General features: G+C 47.8%; 2 protein-coding genes across 3 annotated transcripts in view; one reads left to right on the top strand and one right to left on the bottom strand.

Annotated features, from left to right (window-relative positions):
• Positions 1-72: 72 nt before the first annotated feature.
• STARD5 (StAR related lipid transfer domain containing 5) lies at positions 73-10,386 on the top strand. The gene is made up of 6 exons (XM_078854863.1): positions 73-239; positions 3,805-3,854; positions 4,941-5,073; positions 5,531-5,648; positions 6,503-6,596; positions 7,766-10,386. The coding sequence occupies exons 1-6, from the start codon at positions 120-122 to the stop codon at positions 7,911-7,913; spliced, it is 663 nt and encodes a 220-aa protein (XP_078710989.1). The 5' UTR covers positions 73-119; the 3' UTR covers positions 7,914-10,386.
• Positions 9,996-13,240, bottom strand: part of LOC144931003 (uncharacterized) — a 30,217-nt gene continuing 26,972 nt past the window's right edge. For both annotated transcript variants that reach the window (XM_078854861.1, XM_078854862.1), the window contains exon 20: positions 9,996-13,128. In XM_078854861.1, coding sequence (XP_078710987.1) covers positions 12,929-13,128 — 200 coding nt within the window. In that variant the 3' untranslated portion in view covers positions 9,996-12,928. The remainder of the gene's footprint in view (positions 13,129-13,240) is intronic.

Genomic DNA, 13,240 nt, shown 5'->3' with positions numbered 1-13,240 from the left:
CACGCCGGGTGCGGTCTACGTCACCGCGTCGCTTGTGTTCGCGCGCGGTGACGTCATCGCGCAAGGGACCCCCCCCACCACCCCCACGACTGTCACACCGCAAGCGTCGACCGGCAAAGATGAGCGCCGCGGCTGTCCCCTCTCTCTTCGCCGACTACAGGGGCATGGCGGACTCGGTGGCCGACAAGCTGGTGGGCTACAGCAAGGACGACGGCGGCTGGCGAGTCGCCAAGTCCAACGTGAGTTTTGCGCGGCGCTCCTGCTGATGTGATGTTGAAGTCCTTGTGATCTGGGCTGCGTAACCTCCGCCGTATGTTGGACTTCGTTCGCACCGTACGTGGCCAAGCGTGCTGATCGGATGATTAGTTGATGGGGGTCGAGAGGATGATGAGGAGGAGGAGGTCAGCGTGTATGCTTAGGTCTGGTGTCAGTGTCCAGGGTCTAAGGTTACAAAGGCTCTCTTAGGTGGGATCTGTCAAAGTCCAGCTGTCAAGTTGAGGTGGGAGGGTTTGAGTTGTCACGGTTCTCTCGATGCAAGGTGCAGGGATGGAGGGGGTTAGGTGTGGGGTTAAGGTCCAGTTATCAAGTTGACAGCTGATCCAGGGTTTATACTAGTAGTGTCCACAAGCTACTACTGTGTGCTGGTCAGGACCAGCAAACCATGGGTCATCATCATCTCAGATGCCCTGCAGCGCCACAAATCATCCTCAAGATTTGGCAATGCCAACACCAGAAGCGGTGGCCTATGCAGAATATTGGTAAAATTCTAGAGAGGTTTGACAGGAGTCACGAATAATAATAATGAAAAACACACCCGTGGGCTGAAGAAATAACTAATTGGCGTTTTGTTAACGTGACACATTTCTTACTGATTGGCCGTGTCACGTGGTGGAGGGTTGCGACACATTTATACTTGCGCGATCGAACCCAAAAGCCTTTATTATGAAGAAGAAGCCTTTCCAGCTGTTAATTCCCTCCAGGTCTAGGGGTTGGACACGATGTAAGGTTGAGATGTCCCGTATTTCAGGGTGCAGGGATCAGGGTGCAGGGATCAGGGTTAGCCGTGAGGTCAAGGGTTAACTTTCCAGCTTCCTTAGTAGCCGAGCTCCCGAGGTATGTGGATCTGGTCGAGGAGAGTTTAAATCGTTGGCGAGACGTGATGACTAACAACGGCCTTGGCCATGATGACACCTCGTTCGACAATCCCGCATTCAGCCGGTCATCCAGGATCCTGGGTGTCATATCTGAGGGCCGAACAGGACATGGTTTTGTTGTGCAACCACACATTAACAACAACAACCACACATTAACACACGCACACACACACACACGTTGCGTTAACCATTAAGAAGGCTTTCGGAACACGACGTGCCTGACGACCTCGCATAGGACGATAGAACGAAGCACGCACAGCGACTAAAAGCGCCGACAGAACAATTGTTGTTGTTGTTTTTCCCTTGGAAAATGTTGCGGCTGTGGGTACATTACCCCGTAGGTTACGACCCGATGGGGGGGGGGCAGAGGTGTGGACTCGAGTCATGTGACTTGGACTCGAGTCAGACTCGAGTCATGAATTTGATGACTTGCGACTCGACTTGGACTTGCATAACAATGACTTTGTCCCACCTATGAGATGTGGACTCGAGTCATGTGACTTGGACTCGAGTCAGACTCGAGTCATGAATTTGATGACTTGCGACTCGACTTGGACTTGCATAACAATGACTTTGTCCCACCTCGGGGGGGGGGGGTAGGTTATAGGTTCACCATTGACTCAGGGTTAGGTTCAAGGTCGGTTGTGGTTCCGGTTGTTGTTGTGCTCGTTGTAAGGGGTATATTTGGGAGTCGAGAGTTAAATGATCAGGTCGCAGATTCGTGCCGCCGGTTACATCAATGGTCGCATGGTTCAGTGCCCACGTGGTGCAGCGCCGCAGATGGCAAGGTCACCCGAACTGAAGATCCCTTCTCGCCTCGGTTTCCGTGTTTTGAACCCACGCCACAAAAATGGAACTGCGCCGAGTCTCCAACCCGTGTGAATTGTCTCCACCCCACGACGCTCCGGTGTTTTTCGCCGAAGACGTTGTCATGGCAGTGAGTTTGCAGAGATGAATTGGCTTCTGTAGGTGGCGCTGTCAGAGCGATGACTCGCATCGATGGTACCTCTGGAGGCGGTGACACCGACTCAATCCCCTGATGGTTGAAGACCTCCCCCAAATGCTCTGCCACCTCTGACCATCGCTCCACACAGACGCGTTCCATTTTATAGTTGGCATGAAATGTCTCTTCTCACAATAGGGATTTGAGAATGACAAGATGCCAGTTGCTTAGTCATGCAATTTATAGGTTAGATTGTAAAAAAAGTAAAAATGTGAGATTACATTATTAATGAAAGTAAATATGTTTCGGCTTTAACAATTGTTTTGCTTTGTTACCACGAGGAAATACGGACAGGGATCACACTGGGACAATGTGAGGACAATCATTTACATAGCATACCGAATCAATGCAATGCCAAATTAACATGGTCACTATTGCACGGCGTATGTTGTTCATTTATAAAATGCCTTTATTTATAGGCTTTGTGCAGCGTGGTGAAATGTGGTGAGATCAAAACCCCTCTGCCCGCATTGCGTGGGGTAGAGGTGGCCCTCATCCAATCGAACCTTGACTACATCACTATAAATGTGCACAGCAGTCACACACGTGTGCTGCCACTTATTTACGTTAAGGCGGCATTGTGTGTACGGTATACACGTGCGCGTGGGTGTATCAACAGGAAATCCACGTAAGTTCAAGGGCAGGAACTCATGACCGGCGTTGATATTTCCCTTAAAATTTTAGAGGCTCCATATACCTGTTTTACGCCTACAGCCAGTGCTCTATGCCTCCGCCCTGGCACGTGGTGTCGTCACATGAGGCCACTCTGCCAGCCGCCAATGAGGGACTGCACGTGGTGTGAGCCCGGTGTTGCGTAATGAATGAGCTATTCATAGCGCCTCCTTGAGCTTAACTTGTTCAGGCTCGGCTGCAGTCCCTTTTACGTGGGGCGGTGGCGCTTGGTAAGTAAAGAGCCCCTAGGCTTTCAGAGTTGGACGTTGCTTTGCGTTTCTCTGGCTCGTGGGATGACCACGACAATGGCAGTACAGTCACAGCAATGGATTGCTGGATCAGTCTGTGCAGAGCTTTCAGTGTGTGTGTGTGTTACCTACACCCTGTTGATTGTCGCTGGTGACTGGGGTTTCCTCCCACATGATAAACACACATGAATGGAATTTGCTCATTATCCCATCAGTGCAGGACCCACGTGAAAATGTTTTTAATTGAGACTGATGACTCACTAGTGTATTCAATAATTAAACTGTCAAAATGGAAAACCATACTTGTGTTGATAGATTAACAATTTAATAGATCTCATGGGATTTACTGTAAAATATGGCAAACACTGTCGTCTACGGGGATTGCCAAGGCTCAATTATGCAACAGCCTTAGTCTCAAGGGCACTTCGGAAACAAAGATCACACACAGCACTGTACGTTAATCTAAATGGCAGTTTAGTTTTCAGCTCCCATCTTCTTTCATAAACATAATGACGACGCGTAACAATTACACAGCAGGCAAAGAACAACCATGACGCCTCATTAAGAATGATATATAGCTTGGAAATCGTTGTAATTATGGTGCTAATTAGCAATATGTAAATATGCCAAATTGACGTTTGGAATAAAACTGCCTGGTTAGAATGTTTCCACCCAGCAGACTTTTAGGCATTCATATATTTCTGCTTGTTCTTTTTTGTATTTACAGAAACTTGTTACCATATCGTGGAGAGCATCTACAGAATTTCCTGGCTACCTGTAAGAAAAGCTACAACATGCATGTACAAACTACACATCCTAAATTAAATCTTGACTTAAAGGTTTTGTGACTGCAGGAATTCATATTCTTTGGGTCTTTCGGTAAAGCCACGGAGATAGAAAATTCATATAAGATAATAAATAAAAATAATAACAATATCACTCTATTATTATTACGTGATATTGTTATTATTATTATTATTTTTTATATCTACGTGGCTTTACCGAAAGACCCAAAGAATATATCCTAAATAAACTTTTAGTATTTGATTTCATGTTTTAAAACATACCCTTTTGGATTCATATAGCCAATTCGAGATTTGAAGCTTTCGTGACTGCAAGGATTCATACTCTTAGTTATTTCGGTAAAGTCACGTAGGTGCTGCATCAAGGCAAATCTGGCTGTGACGGTCCCACCTGATGACGGAGACTTGTGTTGCCTCCGAAACGTCGTTATTTTATTGTTTTATTTTTATACATTTTTATTTCATATAGCCAGTCTAAATGCAACCTCGTCTTGAGACACTGCAAAACAGTGGGACAGGGGCATCATGGGGGAAATTAGTCATTGTTGTGTTAACAAGAGAAAGAAGCAGTCGGTCATCGGCAGGGAAGAGAAAGTCATAAGCCTGGATTTGAAGAGGGGATAGCGAGTCAAAAGATGGGATGGCCGGTGGGAGAGAATCCCAGACCACAGGGACAGGCAGAGGAGAAAGAGACCTTCCATTGAGTGAGGGTGCACGGTGGGCGTTGATAGAGTACTGTATTTAAATTTTAACAAGCATCACATTTGTATGGATGTTGGACTTCTTTCACACCGTACGTAGCCAAACCATGCTAATCGGAGGTGTGGGGGAAGGACAAACTTAACACCAAAAGCAGTACTAAAGAAATGAGTTCAATCTAGTTTTAAAATGTCATGAATACACTATACCCAAATTATATACATATGTAGTAGAAACACCAAATATATATGTACGTATGTTACTAATTGTAAGTGCTATGCGTGCCTCTCACATGATGAAATGAAAAGCCAGGGCTTCAAAATAATCGCGGAAACTTGTGCTCGGCGCGCTCTGGCACCAGGTACAAAGGCGAGGGTCTGCTGGAGATGGCCCCCAATGCGCTATGGGAGTTCGTGAAACCCACGCCGGACGGCCTCCGTGTCAAGTGGGATCGCAACGTGCGCGCCTTCCAGATCCTGCAGTCGCTGGACGAGGTACGCTCGCACGGCGGCCAACGGCGGAGAAGATCAACAGCGGCTGGGCGAGCCCCTTTGTCAATCTGCTTTTGGGTGAAGGTCTCTCCTGGCTGTGTCGATCGTGGAGGTTGTTTTGCAAGGTATAATTTCAGCCCTGTCTGTTCAGCGGATTGAAAATCACAAGATATTTTCTGCATCAGGCACAACACATCCAGTATTCCTCTCGGTATGACTTTTACAAGTCAAGGTGCCTACTCCAGCTGAACCAGCGACCTGGAAATTGATACACCGCAGAGTACCGCCACTGCACACTTTGATAACTTACTGGCAGTAGTTCAGACATTCAACATGAGGCTACTCCTGAAGCCATCCACGGGCTCGCTCACCAGCCGCGACATGGACGTGTAAACGTTGCTGACAAACTTGCGTGCCAAACGAACGAAGAAGAACGAGAACTGATTATTTGGTTTCTCAGGAGCTGTCCGTGTGTCGCACCATCACCTCGTCTGCTGCCATGGGCGTGATCTCCGCGCGTGACTTTGTGGACGTGGTGCTCGTCAAACGGTACGACGACGGCTCCATCGCCTCTAACGGTGAGACGAAGTGCGTGCTGGACTCAGCTAACACGCTGGGGAGGCGAGATTGGGACACTGTGTTGTCGAAACCGGTGCGGAGTCTGCTTGTCTGGAATCAACGCTGTTGAAATTGCGCACTCCCAGCATACCGTGCGGCTGATATGTCGTGTAGGAAATTATTTTATATTTTTACGTGGAGATACCTGTGCAGGTATATGAAGGAAGACGTATTGTATGCTTATTTATGTTGTTCAAACATAGTAGGTCTTATATGCAACCACTTGGGGGCGCAAGTGTCACAGTTTCTAAGCGCGCTTGCTTTTGCGTTTCAAGGAATCCCAAAATCCCTGGGAACACGACTTGAAACTAAGTTTCTGGGGACAAAGAGACTGGAACTTCTGAATCCTCATTGATGACAACACTTCGTAAAAATATTTTGGTGACATGTAAATGTAAATTTTTTCCTCGTGAAACACATCACTTGTATTATTACAATTAATTCAGCCTCACAATGATAATTATAAAATACTGAAACGAAATGGGTGAGTAGGGACACACATTCTTCATCGCTGCGTGTAACGAAACAAATAAGTGTCAAGACAAGACATTTTAGATGGACGCTTCAGATGCAACAGCTGTGGCTACTCTTCACTGCAACCCTTTGTGGTTGCAATTACAATTTACAATTACTCATCCCCAGTCAGCTTTGGATGTGCCCGTTAAATTACAATCATTTATTGCATCTCATTCTACCAGGACTGCATTTCAAGATACACAGTATAGCTCCACATTTACCGTATATTCATGTGAAATGTGAATTGAGAAATATTTTAATGGGGCCGATCACCGCACGCTTCTTTGTGTCTGTGCAGCGACGCATGTGGTCCACGAATCGTGCCCACCCCAGTCGGGCTACGTCCGTGGATTCAACCACCCCTGCGGCTGCATGTGCCTACCCGTGCCCGGGTAACGCAGCACGGGCACTAGTGTGTGCGCTCACTCACACACATCACACACACTTTTAGATTTGAAGCTTTTGTGATGGCAAGGATTTATACTCTTAGGTTTTTTTGGTAAAGTCACGTAGGTAAAAATAAATAATAACAATAAATAATAAAATGATAGAAATAATAATAGAAATAAATTAATAAATCACGACGTTTCGGGCGCAACACAAGCGTCCGTCAGCAGGCGGGACAACCACAGCAAGAAACAAATGCTGAAGCGGGCAAAAGAGCTGCTGTAACAAGAGGCTATATAGGTAAGAGACGGGGGAGGAGCCAGGGAGGAGAGATAGAGGAGGGGGGGGGAAGTGGGCGGGGCTGGGAGTGGGAGGTGGAAGACACTGGAGATGCGGATATGAAGGGGACTTTTGGCTGAGTTTAGGGGGCTTTTGGCTGAGTTTAGGGGGGTTTTGGCTGAGTTTAGGGGGGTTTTGGCAAAGTTTAGGGGGGTTTTTGGCTGCTGCCAAGTGCAACACTCCGCATGTGAGTGATTACACACACTCACTCCATACAAACACACACTCGCTCCACACATGCGCACTCACACCACTGTCATATGAAACACACACAATGACTCCACACATTTCACACTCACTCCTCACTCGAGTGTATACATCCACACTCACTCCTCGGTTTCTATTCATCCTCTCAGCCTTCTATTTTAAATTCCACCATATCCTTGATATAAATGAAGCTGCTTTCTTCTTGAACTACCTCCATCACATCTGTCATTTTATCTGTACCAGGCTGATCGTTTCCATGTGTGGCAACTCCTTTATCACTCTCCAAGGACTCGCCAATTACACTCAGCACTGCTGTTGTTGCCTCTGATTGCTGACCCCTTTTTTAGGAGGCCCTTTTAAATACGTTTCATCCTAGCTTCTAATTTGATACAGAGTCTGAACCGCTTATATTACCCACCATTTAACAGGAAAGTTTACGTGTGAGACTAGCTCTGGTCCTAGCCCTATCAAAGACAATAACCAACCGAGTTCATCGGTTAAAGTTTTCTCATCTTATTGAGAGCAGCACGTAGTGGAGATGCAAGAAGCGAATTACCTGCGATCGCCGCTTGTCCCTAACCTAACGCCGCCGACTTCCCGCGCCGCTTTCCCGCCCTGCTCACCGCAGGGAGCCCAACAAGACGAAGATGGTCACCTTCTTCCAGACGGACCTGGGCGGCTACCTGCCCAGGTCCCTCGTCGACTCGTTCTTCCCATCCACGATGGCCGAGTTCTACAGCAATCTCAGCAAGGCGCTGACGACGCTCAAGCCATGACGACCGCCGCTGTAATCCTCATCCGTGCCACCCACCCGCTCGTTGGTCTCAACTCCCATCAGCCACACTTTTCACCCTTTTTTGGCCCTCCACCGAATGTAATAATGTCTTCGCGTGGCCTCAAATGCACGGTTGCATATTTTTTATTTCGATACCATGGAGATCTGTGTGCTGTCCGTGTCATTATTTGTGACATTTTTGATTTGTCGCTCTTTTAAAGAGAAGAAGATCGCTATTAATTGTCAAGGGCATTAAGGCGGTGGCGAGAAGCGAGTGTGAGTTAGGGGATGGCAGTGCTGTCCGTTCCGTACTTTACGCAATGAATGTGCTGTGTGTGATCAATTAGGTACCGGTGGAAACACCGGTGTTTACATTTAACCTGAAGTCACTTGAATAATTCGAACCTGGTGCAAGGTATATAACGGAGCAGAGGGCACTGCCACTGGTGGCTTAGGTTTTAATTATGCATGAATTGTGCCGATGTTCTTCAACATTCACTCACCGCCCCGACACAGCATGGCTACATTGAGAAGTGAACCCAGGTTCAACCAGAAACCGATGATGGCTGCTGTGGCCACTGCAGGTGTGGCAACTGCAGGTCTACTGAGTACAGGGTTAGGCATTGTTTTCCCCACTGTACAACCGAGCCATCCTGGTCTGGTTTTGCTAAGTCAGCTTGGGGCAACTCAGGAGGGTGCCAGGTTTTTTCTGTCACAACTGAGCCGTGCTGCTGGCATCACAAGCAATGCATGCGCCACGTCAGACTCGCACGTTAAAGTGTAGTGACCGAAGCAATATAGGGTAAGAACTATTAACCCCACCTTATCTGGCCCCAGCATGGGCCTAAGCCAGATTTCAGATGCCACGTGAGGCCAAAGTTTTAAGGTTTGGTTGTGGCTCGGCAAATTTCCAGTGGAAAAAAAACCTCTCGTATTGCGAGGGCCCCACACTGGCGTGGCTCGGATGTGTCAGTGGAAGAGGTTGTGTATGAATGTGGCAATGCGATGTGACTTTTGTCAAACTTGGGCAATGATGTATGTGTTTGCACTGGGCCCGTGTCTATTTTTCCTTGCGCATGCATACACGGTGCCCCAATAAGTGAGCACTTTGTCTCGATGTATATTTTTGTTGTGGTCTTTTAAACATTCCTGGAGATCGCTGCGGCTCGTTATTATCATTGTGAATACATATTAAATGTGTATACTATAAATTGAAAAAATGTAAACAGAAAGTTTATAAAAAAAATAACAATGCATTTTTGCATTGTTAGGAGGGTGGGGGTGTTAGCAAAACTGATACGATTGTGCCGTTCGTTTTAACGTCGGTCGGTGTGGTCATGTGACCGAGAAGTGATTATCAGCCGCCTGCAGCGATAACCGTAAAAGAATGTGTTTTAATGCATTGAAACTTCTTGTGAATTTTGGAATGTTAAATGTTTGTCACATTTATGGGCATCTGAAGTTTTATTTATTTTTTAAAGTCCACGGGTTAAACGGTGGGATGGGGATGTAGATGCATCCATTTTTACGCACGTATCACAGGAACGCGCGATGGTGATACTTGCGGGCAACCCGTCATCCAGCAGTGGACACATCACGGCCCGATGATGAACGTTACTGGGTTTCACGCGACTTCCTCGAAGCCGCTGTGAAAAGAACAATAATCCGTGCTGGCATTGAATCGCGAATGGCGACTCGCCGATTCATTGGATGGCGAAAAAGGACCAAACTGTAAAAACACTCCAAGGGCGATGTCGGAAACAGGGCGCTTATTGAACGCGTGGATTGCTTTCACCGCCCTAGAGTCAATCCGCATTAAATTATCAAACAGTGCCTTGGCACAAGAGGTACCAAAAACAAACTACAAGGCAAAACGTCCCCACCCAGCTACCCGCTCTGACCCCTGAATTCTGCCGTGGTAGTTTATACGGCAGATTCTCTTAAAAACTTGCTTGCCAAGTCACACACTGCCTGGTTTAAATTCCGCCCCCATCCCCTCCCCCCCACCCAGAAAAAAAAAAAGTTTTCACCTTCCCTTGCATCACTTTAAAACACACAAAAAACTGTACGTGGCAAACACATGTACAGCCAAGCAATATAAAATCTTTATTTTTTAATATTTTTTTTGGTAACCAAAACTTTGGGTTTTTTTCTTTTACATCCGGCAGTTTGCGTTTGTGTTTCTTTGTAATTAAAATATAACGTTAACACAATGACACCTCCATATATACAATTGAGTGCACGTTTCACACCAGCTTAATGGTAGTTTGGTTCAGAGTGGAAATATTTTCCTAAGCTGGAGCGACAACATTCCGCGTACATTCGGTCAAGGATTGAATGGTGACGAGGAGAAAGGTCACACGATATTGTGCAATTGAACACTTTTTTTTTAAGGCAGCAGACACAATGGCTTTTTAAATGGAGAATACTTGGCTGTTTGTTGAGCAGAATAAACATCTGTTAAACAATAAAAACAGCCTCAAGGTTTGTTGTCATTGTGTAAAGTATGAAAACATCACACGGCTATAACACCAGGCCCCATACTGTTAGGTGTCACACATCACCTTCGGTAAAACGCAGCACGGCAGTGAGGAGGCTGTTTGTGCATCTCTTGGCTTGAAATGGGAGGACGTCCATCGAGATGGAGCGATACAATCGGCTCATGCGAGGTGTCTATTGCCTTGAAATCTAGGACATCCACGGAGGAGGTGGAGCAATTAAATCGGTTCGTGTGCAGGTGCCAGGTTGATCATTACACTGCAGGATCGTGGGAGACAGTGGTAGCGTAGGGGAGGCCTTCATCCAGCAGTGAATCGACCACGGCCGACAAGGTGACCAGTTGCAGAAAGCACCATAGATGATTGTTTTTCTTTCCTCACATGAGCTAATCCTGCTCTCGATCACAAGCCTAAGTTACAACACACACTTTTTAAGCCAACGGCCACTGCCGTTTCATCCGCTGAGTTGAATCAAATATATTAAATAAAAACAATTCCCGCTATTATTTCACCATTTTTTTTACCATCGGTCCACATCCGAGACGCTAGCAGCCTAAAGGTGGAAGAAAAAAAATGACAAATGCCCTCCACAAAGTCCAACGCTTGAAACCGCGCTTGCCACAAGGTCAAGGCAACGACAGCTCTCAAGTCTCAACCCAAAACCAAGACGACGCCACATAGTCCAGGGAGAGTGAATGGCTCAATTCAGTTCCTGAAAAAGTTCCCGGACACGCGGAACGAAACATCGGACACCGTGCTGGACAGCACCCGCCGTACAAACCCGAAAACATGGGAGAGCTAAAACCAGGGCTTAATTTCTCATTAAATATTTGCTGGACATGGCCCAATCCCCCCTCCCCTGCCTCCCACTCCCCCTTTGGTTGTGGGGGGGGATATTTTCTGGAGTTCAGCCACAGACAGCTCCAGTTGAAATTAAGCCCTGGTTAAAACTATAAAACCAAAGCCACCCAACGTCACGCAAATGGGGCGCAGTGCATTGCCGCCACCCATGTGGCATTGACGCATTTCCCTTGTTGAGCCAACCATCGGTGCCAGTAATTGCAGGGTTGGAGGGTTCAATTTCACGCCACTCTTATTAACTCTCCCGACTCGTGCTGCCCCTTGTTTAAGAACCATTCAATCTTCCTAGGTATGTGTGTGTGTGTGCGTAGACGCGGGCTTTGCGACGTTGTGCGCAGTAACTTAAAGATACTATTTTATACGTACACCGTAATATACGAATCGCCGCAAAAAAAACGAGAATAAGAATCCTGAACCCTGAGTTAGGCTGATAAAAAAAGAATGTTTCCGTCAAATCGTTAAAGTTTTTATTTATTTAAAGCATGACTCCCATTTTGATTGAGCGCCCGTCCAACTCGTAGGATAGTGAACACGTGCGTTCATGCGTTCATTGTGCGCGACACGGCGGCGGGGGGAGAAGCAGCAACACAGTTCCAATGCATTCCGATTTCCTTGTGATGCTGCGTTGGCAATTGTGCACAAGAGCACAAACAACAACAAAAACTTGAACGCATTCGTCGAAGAACGGCATTTGCCTGAAATGTCGCCCATAATATATTATTTTCCGTTCACAGGCAGCGTTATTGACGAATGAGTTGAGCTCTTGTTGTTTGTCCCCGGGGGATTACGAGTGACTTCATTTGCCAAGAGGCCGCGTGCAGCGTGGCGAGACCTTTCGACTTTACGGTGACTACGTGCAGTGGAGAAGGGCTCAAACTCTGGTGGACGTTACGTAAAAGGTGCAACGATTCCGGCGACGAATGTGAAATCCTTTAGGCTCGCGGCACACGCATCGAATCACGCATGTGCAAGAATCGCGCATTTTTTTTTCTTACAATTCGTACACCGTTGTATGCAATGCGTTTCCTGCGAGCCTCTCCATCCAGTGCCCTAGCACCGTGGTCGGCACGGGCCCTGGTGCGAGCAATGACATTGGGGGCAGGGGGAAATGTGCGGTCGGTGGGGAGCGGTTCAGTTACACAGCCTGCACACTCGACGGTACACTCGATTGTACGCATGTCCGTCGCTAGATCCACATTATTGGCGGTGCTTTAGCACCAAGAAGTGCTGACGAGGAGGGGAAGGGCAGCTGTTTCAGCTACTTAAAAGCACGTTAAAATAATTTACAACCCTCTATCGATATACTGCTGGATGAAACTGTGGACTAACAAACATCCGTCCCTTCCGTACGGGAGAGAGCGTTGGCCCCCTCGCGCGTGCGGGGTTTTCTCTGGTTTCCTCCCACGTGTAAAAAACTCATCAACTGGCTCAAGACGTCTGAATATATTAGAGGAGCGCAGAGCTTGGGCAATTGTTGGCGCAGGCTTACCACCTGGCTGCTGCCTCCTCACCTGTCTGTGGTTCCTGCTCGCGCCTCTGAGTCCTTTCCCTCTCTCTCACTTCTAGAGTGAGCGAATGCTGTGCGGCGCGTCACGAGTTAAAATCGCCCATTCTTCTTATCGTATTATTATTGCTACAATAAGACATTTTCTATTTCTCAAGAGGTGCTCCTCGCGCCGCCGCCGCCACTGCCGTCGTCGTCGCCGCCCTCGCCGGCCCGGCGTAGCGTGACGGCCGTCGCGCCCTCGGGCAGGGCCTTGATGAGGTTCCACGCGTCGAAGCGCGAGAGGCCGCGGACGTCGTGGTCCCCCACGGAGAGGAGGACGTCGCCGGCGTGGACGCCGCTCGCGTCGCCCGCTTGAGACGGCGACGCGGCAGGGCGGGCGGGCGGTGGCGGCGGCGGAGAAACACGGCGGGGGAAACACGACATCGGCATGAGCTGGGACCAGCGGCGTGCGTGCACGTTCGC

Source organism: Lampetra fluviatilis, chromosome 3 (assembly GCF_964198595.1).
Source record: "Lampetra fluviatilis chromosome 3, kcLamFluv1.1, whole genome shotgun sequence".
In the NCBI taxonomy this organism is placed as follows: Eukaryota; Metazoa; Chordata; class Hyperoartia; order Petromyzontiformes; family Petromyzontidae; genus Lampetra; species Lampetra fluviatilis.
This window is presented reverse-complemented; position numbering and strand designations above follow the sequence as displayed.

Bases quoted from the DNA above. Each gene is read 5' to 3' on its own strand.
- STARD5 (XM_078854863.1), top strand. From the start codon at position 120: ATGAGCGCCGCGGCTGTCCCCTCTCTCTTCGCCGACTACAGGGGCATG. The intron at 240-3,804 runs GTGAGTTTTGCG...TTGTATTTACAG, and splicing joins GGCGAGTCGCCAAGTCCAAC to AAACTTGTTACCATATCGTG. The intron at 5,649-6,502 runs GTGAGACGAAGT...GTGTCTGTGCAG, and splicing joins CGGCTCCATCGCCTCTAACG to CGACGCATGTGGTCCACGAA.